The sequence below is a fragment of the Lepidochelys olivacea genome (genome assembly GCF_965140295.1).
Source record: "Lepidochelys olivacea isolate rLepOli2 genome assembly, chromosome: 17".
Classification (NCBI taxonomy): Eukaryota; Metazoa; Chordata; order Testudines; family Cheloniidae; genus Lepidochelys; species Lepidochelys olivacea.
The window spans coordinates 16144657-16163395 of NC_140427.1; the positions used below are offsets into that span (position 1 = coordinate 16144657).

At 47.4% G+C, this 18739-nt stretch overlaps 1 protein-coding gene across 2 annotated transcripts in view; it reads right to left on the reverse strand.

The window, feature by feature from the left end:
* Positions 1 to 18500, reverse strand: part of NCF1 (neutrophil cytosolic factor 1) — a 37557-nt gene extending 19057 nt beyond the window's left edge. Inside the window, exons 1-4 of one of the 2 annotated variants that reach the window (XM_084651100.1) lie at positions 16849 to 18500; positions 9478 to 9576; positions 3562 to 3642; positions 2124 to 2199 (exon numbers count right to left, since the gene is read on the reverse strand). In XM_084651100.1, coding sequence (XP_084507226.1) covers positions 2124 to 2199; positions 3562 to 3636 — 151 coding nt within the window. In that variant the 5' untranslated portion in view covers positions 3637 to 3642; positions 9478 to 9576; positions 16849 to 18500. Of the gene's footprint in view, positions 1 to 2123; positions 2200 to 3561; positions 3643 to 5006; positions 5216 to 9477; positions 9577 to 16848 lie in introns of those variants that run through there. The other variant, XM_084651099.1, reaches the window with a different exon arrangement.
* Positions 18501 to 18739: the final 239 nt, after the last annotated feature.

The window sequence follows — 18739 nt, forward strand, 5'->3', positions numbered from 1 at the left end:
GGTCAGATTTTCAGATGTGCTCAGTACCTAGCCGCTCCCATCGTTCTCAGCTATACTAGTAACTTCATGCCTATCCTGGCACAGACAACACGGCAGGCTTCAAGCTCTCTGGGTCAGGCTTATATTCATTTGGTGTCTTGTGCAACATATGGCACATTAAAGACAGCACATTGCTGTGGCAATTGTAATTCTCCAGCGAGTCCTTTAAATCTTATAATGGAGAGTGGTTTCCTGCTGTTTATTCTGCACCTATACAGGCCATATGTAAGACAACAGGGCAGAGCTGCAGCCGTGGCTTCCCAACATACTATTAACTATTTCTTAATGAAGATTTTTGTCTGTTTCTTTAGTTTATTGAGAAAAGTGGAACAACGATTTTTTCCTGCTCGTGTTGCTCAGAAAGGTCTGAAGGGATTTCATTAATAATTTCAGCGACTCCTGTGTTTCACCAGTACTGCTATCAGTGTTACAAGCAGCTCTCCTGGCTATGCTGGTGGATCTTACAACTTCCTCAAATGTACAGATGTTGTTTCTGGGGCCTTTCAGCAAAACCAAGACACAGCCGCTACAGTCTGACCAGAGCAACAACTTTGCAACAGAGCCAAGAATTTTCATGCACCAGGACAGGAGGCAGACAAACATACCACTTCATCTTTCCCTTTACGATCACCACCTTTCACTGCTAAATCCAACTGACCCGATGTTGGGTGTTCCTCATATCTAAGGGATTTCTTCATTAAAAATAGAGCAACAAATGCTGACAGAGAAATATGACCCCACCCACCACAGCTATTACAGTAACTAATGTCAGCAAAGTGAAATCTTCTTTGAGAAACTACTCGTGTGTAAAATTCCTTATGAGGACAGGGGAAAGTACATTGGGGGCATTCCCCAACCAATGGCACTTAGTAGGTTTGCATTTACCCAAAGGTTACTCAGATCAGCGATAGGAACTAATGCCAAATCCAGCTCCCAGTAAAGTCCATGGGCAAATACCTCTTGATTTCTGTGTAAGCTTGATTGAGTTCTAAATCCTGCTCCACTTATTCACTCAGGTAATCCCAAGGAAGTATTATTAACGGCTATTTCTGTGCATGCATTGCCTCAGAAGCATTCATAAATTATTCCTCATAATCACTCTGAGGGAGATAGGTAGCATTATCCCCGTTTTACAGTGAAGGGGAAACTGAGGCACACAGAGAGGTGCAATGACTTGCTGAAAACTGGGAACGGAACCCAGATCTCTTGACTCCCACTGCCTTAACAAGTAACCATGAGAGCTGGAAAGCTTTCTGCCTGCCAAGGATGGTGCTTAGGCTGACATGAGTCTTTACAGCAGTCGCTCATCTCATCCCTAAATTGCAAGAGGGAGAAGTGGCTGGGACGGAAAATGAGTGTACATTAATGGGAAGCAGTTACACCACTTTCCCTGCATCTGCCAGAAGTGGATAGGCTATAGGCGGTTACTGATTTGTGATCTGAAACCATATGTGAAGTGACTGTTTTATTTACAGTAATTTCGTGTTTGTTTTAAACAGAAGCCTGTCAGTTCACCTAAAAGCACCTCCCGATTCTGCTAAAATGCCTCTAAAAGCACTGGGACACTTTGCAGCTGTATTGTGTTTTTCTAGAGTTGATCACCTACACTTCAGGAAATACACAACAAGCCACCTGCGGTGGGTGTTCATTTAGTCACATCTTCCTCCAGTGGAGAGTTCCAGTTACTACAACAGTCTGCTACTTACACCTAATGGAGTTACTGTATACTTTTAATGACAGGTTTCAAAGTAGCAGCCGTGTTGGTCTGTATCCGCAAAAAGAAAAGGAGTACTCGTGGCACCTTAGAGACTAACCAATTTATTTGAGCATAAGCTTTCGTGAGCTACATGCATCCGATGAAGTGAGCTGTAGCTCATGAAAGCTCATGCTCAAATAAATTGGTTAGTCTCCAAGGTGCCACTAGTACTCTTTCTTTGTGTGTATACTTTTAAAGGTCTCAGGTCCCATCCCCACTGAAGACCCTGGTGTCTGTGTGTATGCAGATATATTACAGAGGGGCTGCCGTCCCTTTTCATTCCAGCTTCCTGCTTTGAAGAGAGTGGCTGCTCTATACATCTACTTACCTGGTAAGTGAGGGATGATCCTGTTCTCAATGTTGATGTCCCCAGATTCAATGGGAAACATTTCCTTCAAGGATTTCTAACATGAGAAGAGAAACCAGTATTAGGCACACAGTCCAGTCAGCATATCCAGGCAAAATTCCATCCGATTCCTAGAGTGCTCATCCCTCAGGCTCAGATCGAGGACACCAGTAGAAGAGACTCAGGCCCTGGTTTTCCAAAGACCTCAACTTTGGCCTCTGACTGCACATCCAATGGGGAGCTCAATTTTGCAAGCCCATTTTATAGCACCTAGACAGCTAGCTTGCTGGTTGTGGTGACAAATCAGGTAGCTAGCTTTAAAAGGTCAGATCCTGAGAGTTGATGGCACTCAGCACCTTGCAGAATTGGGCACCCATTAAGGACATTAGGTAAAATTTTCAAAAGTGCCTAAGTGACTTAGGAGCCGGGTCCTATTTTCAGAAGTGACTTTTAGGCACTTAGGTGCCTCAGTCCCATTGCCTTTCATTGAGATTTTGGCTCCTAAGTCTCTTTTGAAAATGGGAAAGTTTTACCCTTTAACACTGAGTTCTTAATACAAATTGTAAATAAAGGCAAAGAAATAATCATCAAATAATAGTCTGCCTCCATCTGGGGACCGGAATACTTTCCAAACTGGAATAAAGCTTCACAACACTCATGAGGGAAGGATTGTTATCCAGGTGTTACAGATGGATAAACACCGTTCATGATTAAGTGAACCTGAAACCGTCAATAGACTGCAGCGGCAGGTGGCTCTTCTGGTGTGTGCCACTGGATACTGAGTTAGAGAAGCCACTCTCCCAGGAAGCCCTGGGACAGGACGTGTGTACCTTGTGGTAACAAGTTCTCCCGAGGGCAGTTTGTATCCAGCTTAACTTCTCACTTCACTGCAGTAAAACGTCACTAGAAAGAAAATCAGTTCCAGACTCCTCTGTCTGGTGAATGGCAAAGGCCCCCTTGGAAGGTTCTACGAAAAGGGACAAGTGCCTTCTTCCAAATCAGCCTAGCAAAGGCTGCTAATTAAGTGGCTAATGGGGTATCTAGGCCACTCAATTCCTGTCCCTCTCCTGGGGAAATCAGATCGCATATGATCTGAGGTCAGCTGGCCCAGACTGAATGCTACAAGTTTTATATTATGGTTCTGAAAACATAAGTGCAACTTCCATTGAAGTCACATGAACCTTCCCTCACCATGCATAAAAGGCGTAGGCATTCCCGTACCACAGTGATGAGCCTGTTATAAAGGTCTGGCTAGACAGAATACCGCCGCAAGCCTTCATAACCACACCAGCACAATCTGTATAGCACTCTCCAAAACGGACAGAATTTGGCCTTCGTTATTGCCTTTGAAGCTCCTCCAGCCCTCTGCCCCCGCAAGCCAGACTTAGCCTGAACCAATACCAACCGAGAGTTGACTTACATGAAATTCATATATCTCCGTAAATTTTCGATAGACTAGTTTTTCGGTTAGATCCTGCCATTTCACCAGGAACATGTAAACCTATTGAACAACAAACAGAGTTCAGATTCTGCAGTTTATCCTGTGGGACCCCAATTTTTACCGCCATGTAGAAACAATCACGGTCTGTGATCCATTTTCCAAGAGATGCCAGGTAGATATTCTTGTTTGCTGGAACGAACACCACACACATACCTAGCTACAATCTATTTCCAAATCTGTGTCAGTAACAATCCTCATTTTTCTCTATTCATAGAAAACTCAGCAAGCATATACAGTACAGTAGGTTCTAGCACAGGATGGTACAAAGGACTGATTTCCTATAAACATAGCCATTCAGCAAATATCACATAGGACTCTTCCCTCTCCCCCTCCCCCATTCACACTACCCATGGTGCCAGTCTAGACTACTGCTTGTCTGCTCCTCTCAAATACCCCTGTGCTTTCTTCCACACTGCCCCCACTAAGGGAATGCCCCCCCGCCCCAGAACTGATCCATGAGGCTAAAGTCCCATTCTCTTTCATCTCTCTTCCCAAGAAGACCATCTCCTGTGATGCTTAGAAGAAAATCAGCCACCTCTGTAGAGGCTCAGCTGTGGGGCAGTTGAGTAGAGGCAATATTTAACTACAAAAACCTAAAAAAAAAAAAAAAAAAGTAAAACTGGTTGAAAACGCCTATTTTATTTCCATTAAAATTTTCAGTTTTTTTCCATGACAATAATTCAGAATGAACTGACAATTTTTTTCATTTTGGTTCAAATCTTTTTTATAAAAAAAATTGAAAATTTCATCAATGCAGAACTGTTTTCACAGAAAATTTTTATTACAGCAAAACTTTTTTCCCCACCCAAAAAAAAAAAATGTTGATTGAAAAATTTCATCTAGCTCTGTTGTATACAGAGAAAGATTAGGGATTGAAAAAGTTAGTCAGAGAATAGAAATGCAAGAGAGACTGGGGAGAAATGGAGAGCGGGGAGCCAGGAGAATTGCTTTTCCAACAGTGGCAAGTGATCAAAACCCCCCAGTGACACCCTCCATATTAAAGCTAGTGACAATTGTGAGCCAGGGCGTTCAGTTCCTATTTGCCCCAAAGTTCTTGGTTCTGAGCACCCCGCATTTTGGTTCAGCCTATTACAAAGACAGTAATCAGCCAAGCAGCTGAGATCTGGACCCAAAGTCTCCTGATGTTCTTGGGTGTTCAGGTCTGGAACAGACATTTCTAACTACAATCCAGACTGCTGTCTCAGCTCAGAAGAGCAGCAGCATTCCCCCAGAATTTTACTTTTAGAATTTCTCTTTCAAGGTATTATTTAAAATTGAAGGTAAAACGAAGCAGAGGGAAACTATACCTAAAGAAAAAAAACCCTTCAGTTTATTGCTCTGCAGTGCAATCTCCGAGTACTTACATAATGTTGGCTTGGAAAAAACCTTTTCTCGAAGCCAAGCAGCTCAATGTGTCTGATGTACGTATCTGCCATGGCTGAGGCTGGCCCCTTGTACTGAATGCTAGAATCTGGCTATTTAGCTGGTGGTAGGATGGAGCTGTTTGTCTGGACACTCACTGCTGCCCTCTCCTCCTTCTCTGCCTGTGCATCGGGTGACTTCTTGTATCCACCCTGAAAAGGGGAAGTTGCACTGACTATATCACCCTTAGTTGTTTCACCAATTGTTGGTTTTATTAGTGGGCTGTTTCCTGCTGTGAGTCTCAGGATCAGGAACTAAATAAATCCCTCTGGGTTCAGCTCTCTCCTTCTTTCTCATCGCCAAAAGTCTGCAGACGCCGTGGGGAGAAGGGTGGAGATGCTGTGAGAATCAGGATCCAGACACCTCAAGAGGAGAGTGAGGGGGCCTGAACCCCAAAGAATAAGCAAGTGAATGAACAGGCTGTCTACAATGTTATTGTGTAGCAAGAGATGTCAAGTAAGGTCTTTTGGGAAAGCATGCGATGGCCATTAGGAGATCTGTGTGCAGGTTGGGATCTGTGTGCAGGTGTACAGAACATTGCCACTGGAACCAAGATGCAATGCAGCATCACCGTGCAGGAGTTGTGGGGAGGGAGGGACGGACAAATCAGGCAGGGAGTGGTTGACGTGAAACTAACTCCAAGCACTGAGCATTGTATAATCCAGGGAAAGGCAATGGTGGAGCATGAAAGTTCATGGAAAGTCACTGACAAGGAAACCTGTCTTGGGAAACTAAGGAAGGAGGGAGCTTCCCCCACTCTGTGTAACCATGAATTACCATGGGCTGAGAGAAAGAAAACACCCGCTACCTCTGTTACAAGGGAAGGGTTTCTTTGAAGTGAAGGCTATCCACAAATATCTGAGGAGGGGGCTGCCTGCGAAACACTGGCTCCCCTCTAGGGCACAGGGCATGCTGGGAAACTGTTCCGAGGCAACAGGTAGCTTGTATTAGAAAAGGGAACTGAGCTAATACAGCAGTGTAAAGGCTGAGGTTGCATCTTTGTGTTTATTTTTTGTGTAACTTGGGTTTGCTTTTCCGCACTATTTCATCTCTGAATCGGTAACATTTCTATTACATAAACTTGTTGTTTATTTTTATCCTGTTGTGCAATCTTCAGCCCCATGGGGACTGATAAGTTGGGGCAGGTTTTACTCCCCCAGGGGTGATGAACCAGAAGGGAAAAGTCCAGGTGTCTGGTAGTTAAGAACTCAGGGAGACAGATCTGGGGGAGCTCAGGACCAAAAGGGCTACTGGGGACACCAGGCAGGTGGAAGCCAGGGTGAGACCCTTATGCTTATAGGCTGGCTACCGGGGTCAGAGTTCTGACCGTTAGCAGCATGACATTAAGGCACCCAAAGTTACGAAGGAGAACCCCTTAGTGGTCGGGGTGATCCCCAAAACATCCCAGGGGCATAGTCGTTACTGAAGTTACACTATCAGCAACCAGGCCAAACCCTTGTAGTAACAGACCCTAATGGATTCAAAGTGAGGGAACAAAGTCCAAGGTGTATTATTTTCTTTTGTTTATTTTGTGTTAAGGGAAACAGAACACGGAAAGGGGGAAGTGAGCGAGTTAGCGTGCTTGGACACCGTGGACAAAGAGCAGCATGGGAGCTTATGTTTGAAATATGGTCCTTCCCACGGGGGAAATCAGAGGATCAGGTGCTAAGTATTTTGAACGGGAGGAATAGAACGAGGGAGATGGACCAGAGCTGGGAAACCAGCCAGACCTTATTCCCTGCAGGGCTGGCCAGATGGCAGCTCTGCAGGGACGAGGTGGCATATGACCTCCAGATGGCAGAGCTCAGAATGCAAGAGGAGAAAGCTCTCTAGGGGGCAGAGGAGCGGGCCCACCAGTGATGAATGGAGGCGATGGAAGCAGAGGAGTGAGCATACCAGCAGCCGATGGAGGCACATAAAATGCAGGTAAGAGTGCTGGAGCAGCCGAAAGGTATTCCCCAGCCTGCAGGTAATCCCGACCCCCACCCCCAGCATTTACCTAGCTGGGACAGACTGTGTCCATCTTGCCAAGACTCAGCCTGTATAGATACTTAACTGCTTTTGTAAGAACATGCCAGGCCAGTGGCATGGTTAAGGACAAATAAAGGTCTCTACAGATCCCCAACATTTCAGTAAAGTTTTCCAGGTCTTCACTGGTTTGGGCCAGGAGGAAGCAATGAACTATGATAAATATAAGCAAGCTGTGCCACTAAGGTTTCAGATTACTCCTGAATCACACCGTGTAAAGTTTAGGGACCTAGAGAAGCAGGACAATATCCATCATGAGGAGTTTATGCATAAAATGTGGGATTATAGGGAATATCTGGGCAAAAAGTAAAGGGCCAGAAGGCGATTATGAGAAATTAGTTGATTTATTCGCCCAGGAACATTTCTTTAATGCTTGTTCAGATGAAATCAGAGCTGCCCTATGGGAAAAGCGTCCTGACATAGCGCGGACGGCTGCCGGTTTGTACTGGGGATTGAAAGAAACCCCCAAAGGGAAGGAGAGAGGCCCAGATTTGTTCACAGGAGGAAGCCAAGGCCAAATATACCCCAAACAGGTACCCTCCAAGTAACCCAGTTACAAACCTCTGGCCCAGGACATAGGCCCAAGGACATGCCTATACCGAGCATACGAGGAGATACTGCCTCAAGCTCAAGTCCCATCCTGCCAGGGTTAACACAGCTATGGTGAACTCAGGACGTAAGGAGGGTGTTAGTAGACTTTGTAAGGTCTGAACCTATGGAGGTGGACAAGATGTTCATTGAGGATGTACAGGCAGATGGCAGGGTATGCTATTCCTGGAGAGAGACGGCTGTGCAGATTGCACAGGTTAAAAGGGAGATGCTCAGAGAGCTTGACATGCTTCCCAGGGGAAAATGTCAGACTCCTCTTTATGGAAAGTTGGGAAGTCACAGCATCCTGAGCCTACGCAGAGTTGGAGTGGAAGGGGGCGACATATGCTCTGACCGTGGGAATTTGGGATGGTATCCCTGCAGACTCTTTGGCTGGAAATGATGACATATCAGTGCCATGGGAAATTGTGCATCCGAGAAGCCCTTTTGCCTGGCCCAGTGGAGGAAGAGACTGAGGGGACAGGGAAAGCCCCTTTGCTGGGCAGGGACATGTTCCCAGGGAGGGGGCACCAGCTCCTCTCACTGAAGCAGCCCTGCAAAGAGCTTTTGTTAACGGTCAGGACACAGACGCTTCCCTAGAGAGCATTAGGGAAGCAGTGCATAGCACCACCCCTGCAGAGGATAATAGGGAAGAGGGTAGGATATTTAGGGAAACCCCAGTGGGAAAGGAACAAGGGCCCCAGGGAGCCCTACGGACAACACCTATTGCCCCAAAAGCACAGGGCAGCGTTACTGTGGGTAGCTCAGGACTGCCATTCGCTGGCCATCCAGGAGTAGAGAGACATTGAAAGGCTTCAGAGGGATTTTTATTGGCCCACTATAATCCTGGACATAAAGGAATATTGTAAGTCCTGTGACTTGTGCCAAAAGTGGAAAAAGACGGGAAGTCTCTGCAAAGTTCGTTGCAACCATTGCTTCTAATTGGCGCAGCATTCCACAGGGTTCCCACGGCCATTATGGGTCCATCCCCTAAGCTGCCCAGAAATGGAAAAACATACAGTACATATGGGTAGTAGTTGACTTTGCTAGCAGGTCCCACGTATTCTCTGAGTCATGGAAAAGGTGCGGGGTAAGAATGATGGTCTGCCCCATGTCATCCAGAAACAAATGGGCTAGCTGGAAGATTTAATGGGACACTTCTATCCATGCTGACAATTTGTGTGGACAGGAAGGCAAAGGAACTGGGACGTGCTACTGCCTTAACTATTGTTTGCTTTCAGAAAAGTACCCCAAGAGTCAACAGGATTGTCCCCATTTGACCTCCTGTATGGATGGAAGCTCCAAGGTCCCCTAGACCTGGTCAGAGATTCACGGGAAGGTAACATTGAGAGCCAGTGACTGAATTTGTATTCAAATTCAGGGCAGAGCTAAAATCCATTATGGAGCTGGCACAGCATACCCTTGAAAAGAGCCAAACTGTACAAAAAGCGTGACATGGCAAAAGGCACGTGAAAGATCTTTTGATACGGGTGATCTGGTATTGGCGTTAGCCCCTGTAAAAAAGCATAAAATGCAGGACTCAGGGTCCTTTCGAGGTGGGAGAGAGACTACACGAACTCATGTACCAGGTACAGAAACCCTATGGCCAGGGCTTACCCCAAACAGTCCATAGGAACAGACTGAAAGTTTACCATAACAGAGCGGCTCTGGTAAACATGATATGCTGTGCAGATGAGGACCACAAAGTATCGCCTCTCCTAGACTTGATGTCTGAGAGTAAGGGGAGGACTTCAGATAGCATTAATTTAAGTGAAGGTGTAATGGGATCACACCTACCTCCCACGATCGTCCCCGGCTGGGTGCGTGGCTGCACCTCTCTCGGTTTCTGGTGACACCCGTCAGTGGTTTCAGTGACTCAGCCGAATCCCACACAGTCTGTAGGTAACACAAACAAAATGAACCCCTTCCAGGGTAGACAGTCCAACAGAGACCTATCGCAAGGCCTCTCTGTCTTTAAGCAGTCTCACAGTCTTTACCCAGTCCCGGCCCTGGTATCAAGCCGTACCCAGCGCTGGTACCCAGCGCTCCCTCCCTGGAGACAATGGTTTTGCCCTCTCTGGGCCTTTATGGCCCCAGCTGTCCAGCTGGGCCACTAATAGTTCAGATCCTCTTCCAGGGGTGTGTCAAAGTCCAATATTCAGGCTGCTTCCCCAATGGCTAATGACGGGGAATCTGGGCCCACCCACTACTCCATGTTTCAGCCCAAGGACCCTATGAATAGCAGCCACCCACTGCATCCCTTTGATCACTCACGATGCTGCTACATTTCCCTGGGTCACTTCCCTGCAGCCCGTTCACCTTCATATATGCTTCACCCTTACCGAAGGGGCATACAGCAAGTCCCAACAGCCAGCCAGGAGCTCCATCTCACTCCCCTAGTCCCTGCCAGCAACTGCTCTGTTTGTGGTTCTGCAGTCCTTCAGCCTACCAGGAATGCCATGCACGCTCCTCCAGTTCAAGGCAGCAATGGACTCTGGTCTGCACTTCAGCTCCTTTTATACTAACCTGCAACCCTCTGATGGGCTAGCCCCTGCCCCTGCAGCCTCTCTAGGCCAGTTGGAGGACTCAACTCCTCTGCTCCTTTCTTGGACAGGGTGTGGTCAGACCCTGACGCCTCTAGCAGGGGACCTCTGAGCCTGCTACTCCCTGCCACAGAAGGGCTAACCCCAGTAGAAAAGAGAGGAGTCATGCTGTGTTACAAAGCCAAAAGCTGTCTTCTAACAAACCTGGTCTCACTCACCTCAGACAGCATCACACTAACAACGAGGAGCCATGCCCAGTAACTAGGAGAGTTTACAGAATACAGACAGGGAGTCGGTATGGTTCTGTCAGAGACAGCGAGAAGTTCTGCTTCCAGGGTACCCCATAGCCTTAAAGGGCTCGAGGAAACCGGTCCCTGCATATGAAATGTCTTTAACACACTAACTGACCTTGTGTGACAAGCCTGTTGGTTAAGATGTAACGCCTCCAAGGTAAAGGATTTCAGAGGAGGCTGGCAGACCCAGATTCAGTTACACAGGTGTAAAACAGGCGTATCTCCACTGAAGTCACGCTGGATTTACATCTGTGTAAAAATCCAGATTAGAATCTGGCCCATCTTGTATAAGGGTTAATGTGCAGGGCCAAGAGCCCCTGTGGTAGGCACCAGGCAGACCCTTAGTGCGGTCCATTTATGGACAGAACTGAAGGGGGAAGGTCACTCAGTAAAATCAGTTATTACCAATTAGTCACCCATCAGTCTAAGGCGTGCCACACAGTGGTCTGGCCCCGTCTCATGGCACATCCCATCCCACACAGTCCCACTGACATTGATGCATATTTCTTTACAACAACATGTGAGCTATGCAACTAAGGAAAAGGGGTAAGAAATGCTCTTCAGAGTAAGAGGCAGGGCTAGAGTCCATGTCAAAAAGGAAATGAAAGAGGGATGGAAAGGGGCAATGAGTTTGATCAAGAAATAGGCCCAGTCTGCAAAATTCATTTCTGGGTCTAGATCTGGATGTCTGACACCCCCAAAGTGCATGTGGGGAGAGGGATGCTGGATCCACAAGGGCAGAAATTCTGGGTTCAGATTTTGAACCACTTCTCGAAGCTCAGGCATACTTAGATTGGAAGTTAAAGCCTATTCTCCAGTCTGAACACATGAATGGCTTTGGAAAATTATCTGATATTGAATCCAGCCACAGCTGAGATTTTTCATTTCCTCAAATGTCTGGGACTGACCCTGTGGGTCACACCATTTAAAGCACAGCTGAACCAGGGTCTGAAGAACTGACACAAATTGCTTGCCTTGAATGTTCATGATGATTACCTTCTCATGAAATTTAAGCTATTATTGGATGACGTATGGGGGTGTCGTCTAGACTCCTTTGTTCTCCAACCAAAGGGATGGTCCTTTTTATTTTAATCTGGGTTTAGCACCTAATGGTGAGTGGAAATGGAAAATGGAAAAGTGGAAAGAAGACAGAGCAAGAGAAGAGTGTGGATAGATGGTGAGAGGATGTGGAAGTAGGCATGTCAGAAGGGATAAGGAAAGAGCTGAAGTGTGGAGGGGATGAGACGGGATGGGAGGTGCATGGAGAGGTGACAGACAAATGGAGGAGAGAAGCCCCTCTCTTTTGTTCCTTTTTCAGTCTTCTCTTTGAAAAATCACCTCCTTCAGTTCTACTTGTTTCTCCTGCTCTTCTCCTCCTCTACAAAGGGTAATTTTATAGACACCCTTACTTAAAACACACACAGGCAATGGCTCATGATGCTGCAGCTGGGAGCTGTAATGTTTGGGGCCCATTAGCTTAAGAAATGCTAGCATTCTGATTTAGAAGGGCAGACCTGTGTCTCTAACAAGCAGCTTCTCTGAGCTGAAATTCCATGGTCTCTAAGCTATGCAAAACCCTCGGGGCTAGGAAGGACTAATGAAAGCGGGAGATTTCTGCTGGTTTGAAGAACTTTCCAGACAATCTGAGAGCAATGGGTCCATGTGATCCCCAGCATAGGGACAATCCTGCAAGTCATCCTCCCACCTGGCTCTTGTTCTCAGGCTTGGGGAAGGGGTATTAGAGGACAATGCAGGTTCATGGGATAGAGCAGCTGTTTCCAGCCCTGCTGGACTGTGAGTTATCAGACCTCAAAACAGTTTGCAGAAAAAAAAGCTATTTTCAGTTAGCATTGGAGGTTCATCAGAATTAATAATCATCATTCTCACCCTCCAAGAACAGGCTGAGTCACCGTCCTAATACAGCCTGGCTTTCCCGGTGGAAGGGATGTGAAAACATAGTTCTGTTAACATTGTGACAGTCTCCGAAAGTTACGCGGCCTATGCAGAGCACGATGTAGCATAAAGATTTCAGAGGCATTCATCTAGAAATACTGCCTCTGGTCAGCAAACTGCCACTCCAAACAATGCATCTGACCACAACAAGGATGCTGTTAGAGGTAAGAGTGAGATGTTCAGGCTTTCCCCTCTGCTAGGAGGTGTTACTCAGAAGAAAAGCAGGAGTTTGCTGTCTTTAGCCTGGACTGGACTTCAGTGGGCTTTGGATCGGGCTCTCTCTTCCCTCAGCCCAAACCAGCAATGCAAAACAATCTCCTCTCCCCCTTGGGAAGAGCTCCAAAATCCTCCCATCGACCGAGGTCACTGGACTCACATGAGACACCCTGCCCTGAACACGCAGGATTCACATGCCCAAGCCACAGGCTGTGCATTCTTCTATAATTCCCCTTTTCTTTTTGTTCTCTCTGCAAGCATCTGGGAGTTTCATTTCTAACTGAGATTTCATTAACAACTGGACTAAACAACGGCACCGACTTCCCTGGGAGCTGCAGAGGTTCCCCACGTCTGGAAACCAGGTCACCTGCATCAATGCTGGACCTTGCTTGACCTTCAGTTTTGTATAGTCATTTCTGTCTTTAAGTATTTCCTGTCACCTAATTTAAATATGTTGGCCAATCTCTTGCCTTCAAGCTAAATAGTAGCTTCTCAGTGGGTTTTTTATGGACCCTACACAGCTCAAGTGAACCTTGTACTCCAGAATCATAGTAATTCAATGGGGGAAAAGGTGTGTTTGTCCCACAGGGAACAACCCTATGTAAACTACACAGCAGTGATTTGTCCAGACCACTTTAGGTGGCCCACCAAAAGAATCGCAATACGAGATCCCTGCTTTAGCCAGATCCCTGACGTGATATATGAGTTAACGGCTGGGGTTTTGTAACTCAGGCTGAAGGAAAATATTCCTGGTTTGGGAAAGAAATCAAAGACCACAGCAGGCTTGATGTCAAGGTAAGGAGGGGGTGGGGAGCTGAGTGGAATGAGGGAGTAGAGGTTCTTAGTGAAAGCAAATCCTTAGAGTTGGTAGCTAACAGCGATTTTACTGGGATTCTCCCAAGACTGATTTTCCCCCCAAGCTCCAGGGAGTTTGGCCCACACCGCTCTCATCTATGGTTCACAGCCTTTCCCATGTGGCATGGGCAGGGCCTTACAAATTTTCTGTCTAAAAATGGTGCTTTTCTGGCCCCTAGCACCGTAGCCTCCTAATCTTCAATGTCTTCAGCCTCACAACATCCGTCGGAGGCAGGGTAGTGCTCCTCCCCCTGTTACAAGCGGGGAACTGAGGCACAGACAGGCTCATTGACTTACCCACGGTCACACAGGGAATCTGTGGCAGAGCAGAGCATTAAAGGCAAGTCTCCCAAATCCTTGGCTAGTGGCCTAATCACTGGGTCCTCTCAGTTTTCTACATATAAGTCTATTATGATGTGTATAGTGGTCGTAGTACCTAGGAACACTGGGCTTGGGCCCCACTGGGCTAAGCCCCACGCAGAATCCCTACCCCAGATGGTTCACTAGCTACACGTCAAATAGGATGCCATAAAAGTAAATGAAACACACAAGCTGAGCAAGGGTGGGTTGGGAGGATGAGGTAACAATAAAAGTCTGCAGTCTGTCTTCTCCAGCTGTCCACAGATGAACCAACCGTAGCCCTGCTGCAGGAACTCCCTCAGCCATTTTTCCACCACGTGGGAAGGAACAACAGGGATTGTTCTGGGTTGAAGGATAAATAACGCCCCCTCGGTCCTGCTCCCTTCCATAACCATGTGATATTTTATGCAGGCTCTAGAACGGGGTAGGGCGCTTCAGTGTGAGTCTGTGCAAAACTTCCTCCTGCGTTTCCTTCGCCTGGGGCTAGGGATGAGCACGGGCCAGAGGGGAAAGGTCCAAAAGGCTCAGCTGCTCTCAAAAAGCCCTCTGGGCTGAAACCTACCCAACTCCTTGGGCTGCAGCGCAAGCCAGAGCAAGTGAAAAGCGGAAGCAATTTTGCTGATGTTGCAATACCGAGAACCCTCCTCGCTCTGGGAATTTCAAAGCTGCACTCCCATCCCATTCATACAGGACCTCAGAGCCACCCCATATGTCCTCCGACGGGAACAGGGCTCGATTCTGCTCCGGCTGACTCCAGCGGCAAAGGGCAGGACAGGGCCACAGGAGGAATGACTCTGTTTAACATTTTAATTTGGCTTCAGCAAACTTACAGCCTCAAACAGAGAAAGGGGAACCGAGAGCACATATTGGTATCAGGCCTGCGCTGACATGCAAGAGAGAGAACATGAGGTGTGCGTGCTACTGTGTCCAGAAACACCCCACCTGGCTAAGGCAGGGCATCCCAGAGGAGTGCCAAGAAACAGGGACAGTGCCAGGAATAAACCACACAGGCGGCGACCTAGGGCACAGAGTTTTTCGGGGGAGCTCCTTCCCGGACCTTTCCTTCTGCACCAGCTAAACGAGTCTGACGCTTTTAGGGCATCTCCACCACCTCACACTTGGGAGGTGCCCCTAAAAACATCAGCCATGAATCTAGCCTGCCTTGCCACACCCTCACTCCAATCCCCACCCCACTAGATACTGCTGGGGTTTAACACCAACATCAGGGGCAGTGGCCATTGCCGCCAAGAAAACCTGTCTATGCCATTCAGACCAGCATGGATTTCAGAGGAATCCACCCACAATGCCAGACTTGGTAGCCAGTCCAGTTCTTTTCCCTCCTCCCACCTCTGTGCCCTTTTCCAGGCTGCACCCTATATATGGGATGAACTCCCAATGCCAGTTCAGTTGGCCACCTGCCTCTTGTTCAGAGATCTCTCCTCCAAGTCCACTCTGCTGCCCTTCAAGCAGCAAGCGCAAAACCATCAAGATAAAAAAAACCCGACAGTTATTCTGTTTATCTGGGGTGGGGGTGCTTACACAGCCCCCATTTCTGCAGTACCCAGGTGCCTCACAAACTTTAATGCTTTTATCCTCAATACTTCATGAGGCAGGGCAGTGCTGTCATCCCCATTTTAGAGCTGGGGAACTGAGACAGAGAGACTGAGTGACGTGCCCAAGGTCACACATGGAGCCTGTGGCGGGGGACTGAACCCAGGTTTCCCAAGTCCCAAGCTAGTCCCCAACCATCCTTCCTCTCTGGCCTGATTCCTGCCACCTGAGGTCTTGACCCCATAGTCCATGCAACAGGAGTAGGCCCCTGCAGTCTCCCTGACTTTAGTGAGTCTCACAGTGCAGGTTGGGTTTCAGTATCGGGGCCTACATTTCTCTCTGCTGGATTTCCCCACTTGGGGGGGGGGTGTCACTCCACTGACACCCTAGCTACATTTGGGCCTATACCCTTTGCAGGCCTCCAGTCCCTGAAGGGAAACAAACAAAAAGCCCTCAGCAGCTCTGCTCTTCTACCTAGTGGAGGGCAGGAGTTTACAGGCACTCCAGCTGATCTGTCTCTTTTTCCATGGTGGCTTCCCCCCCCCCCCCCCCCCCTTGTACTAGAGCACCCTCTAACTTCATGAGTGCCATGAAGGGGGCTGGAAGAAGTGATGCAAGGACCTGAAGATAACCACCCCAGCATATTATCACCCACAACAGTAATAGCTAAACAGAGACTCCCCAAGCAGGACCCACCACATCTCTTAAAATGAGGTTCTAAGACTGGCTGACCAGGCCCTGGCCTGGCAGTGGGCAGCAGAGAAGAGCTGGCAGTCTCTCTCTTCGCAAAGTGGCGGGGCAGCCTGAGTGGAGAGGCCCTGGCTTTGGAATTCACTCCTAACGCTTGCGCCAGAGCTCCAGCGTGGCAGCCTTTAAAACTGGCTGCAAGACGCAGGTACACTGAGGCTGGCATTTTAACAGGTGGGGGATTCACACCAGTGGGCAAGAAGGGGTCTAGTTTTCGAGCCCAAAGACTGGCCAGTAGTACCATTTGATTGAAATCTTTGCATTAACTCCTATTTTATAATAGAGAGGGTGTGCTGAACAGCATCAGTACTGAGCAGGCCTTATAACATGGAGCAAATTTTGTTTCTTTCCCCATTTCTGGGTTGTAGTACAGAACACTAAAGGAAATGGCCAACCAAATGGGGTTTCCTGCCACAACCTTGCTTGTTTAGCGCTCCGGAAGGAGCAGGATGAGCGCACCCCTCTTCTGTCCTTCAAGGGAAGGACCCCACATACCAACCACTCCAGCTGCCTAGCCCGCATGTATATGGGACAGGGATACCAATGCATTTAACTATCTTCTCACCTTCCCCCTGTTCCCCTTCAGCAAAGGGAGAAGCAGTTTCCTTCCCTGGTATCCCCCCTCCACCACACTCCAAGGTCTAGGTTACCTGATGGAACGGTGGCAGCAGAACAGCATCTCTCCCAGCTGGCTCAGCGAGTCTAGCTCTGTAGGGTAGGCACTCGCGCTCCGGCAGCTGCTGCCAGCAGGCTCCAGCTGGAGCTAATTTAGACTCTCAGGGGTGACTGTCAACAGCCCATTAGAACTCGGACAACGAGGGTACGGCTGCCACACAACACAATGAATATTTAGCACCTTGAATCAAACGTGAATCATCTTAACCCATGCCCCCAGCCCAGCACCTTGGAGATCCACATATAAATAAATAAGCTGCCTGATTTATCACAAGGAGCTAGGTAATGGTTTTAAATATATCCCCCGTAGGCTACCAGAAGACCTCAGTTTCAGGACTTGGTGACTGTTCACAAAGCCATCCAGGCCAGCAGTTGCTAGGGCTGCCTCATTGTGTATTGTATAGGTGTGTGTATTACTTTCCAGTTGAAAGCAATGTACATTGAGTGTAAATGGAGCCTGAGATAATGAGAACAGATAGGAGTCCAGTAGAATTGGGTATTGAACAAGCCTACCAAATACATCTCGAGGTGCAGAACAAAAGTAGGGGAGGATGGAAGCAAAGGGTAAAGGAAGAGAAAGGGAAGGCACACATGGCCTTTCAGCAGACACAGTCTTGGCCTTGTAAATGGAGAGTTCATACTTAGGTGTTGTTTGCATTACCGAAATGTGCACTGGTATAAACACATCCCTATAATTACCTGGGTACAAATGCCTAATGTAGACAGATGGCACCTTACGAAATGGAACCACACTGCTAAATCTGGGTGTGTTACACTGATGCAGTTTCATCTAAAACCGGCACCAGCGTAGCTTCACTGGTTCAACCGCCCGCTCCCAGCAGCCAGGGCCTCAGGTTCTAGGATCAAGCAGCTCCCCCCGACGTTAGCTGCCAGGGTGGTGAGCAGGGTGAGAGTTCATCTTATGTAATAAAGCGCCAGATCCCTCAGCTTTAGAAATCAGACCCCACTCACTGAATTAGACTCACAAGTGATCAGAAACTCAGCTTCTAATTACAAAGTTTCCAGCCCTCATTGTTGCAGAGGAAATCTTGAAAACATGGACCTTAAACACCACAAGACAAATTCCAAATTTAATTCTTACGATCTTTAAGCCAATCTTGTGATTTTACAGAGTTTAACTCATGATTTTTGAACCCTGGGAGTTGTCAGTAGTGAGCCAACAGAGATTGGAGCAGAGGTACGTACACATCAGCCTGCCTCCATAAAAGGCAGCTAACTGAATTTTGCACTACTAGGTGGGATGGCACCTTTGGGGGGAGGGATAGCTCAGTGGTTTGAGCATTGGCCTGCTAAACCCAGGGTTGTGAGTTCAATCCTTGAGGGGGCCATTTAGGGATCTAGGGCAAAAATTGGGGATTGGTCCTGCTTTGAGCAGGGGTTTGGACTAGATGACCTCCTGAGGTCCCTTCCAACCCTGAGATTCTATGAATTGATTCTTATGATTCTTTATTATTTGGTTGCCACAAACCCAAGTACAGCTGCAATTTCTTGCTGAATTTCAAGGGTATCCCTACAGGGAGTGTACTGCAGTAGTCTAGCCTGGTGTGGTAAAGATGCGGGTAACTGTTTAAACATGGTACCTTAGTGTAGTACTTTAAGATGGGGACTTCTTCCAAAGCATACGATATACAATTTTACAACTATGCAATATTTCAATCAAATTCAACTTTCTCTGCCATTTTCACTGTATTATTTGATTTCTACTCTATTAATAGCTGGTATTCCCATCATACCTAAAAACAGTGCAAAATATTAGAAACTAAAAGCATTTGTCTACAGAAAACTACTTTTGTCTAATTGCAGCTTAAGTCTGTGCCAAATTTAAAACTGAATTACAGAAAGTTA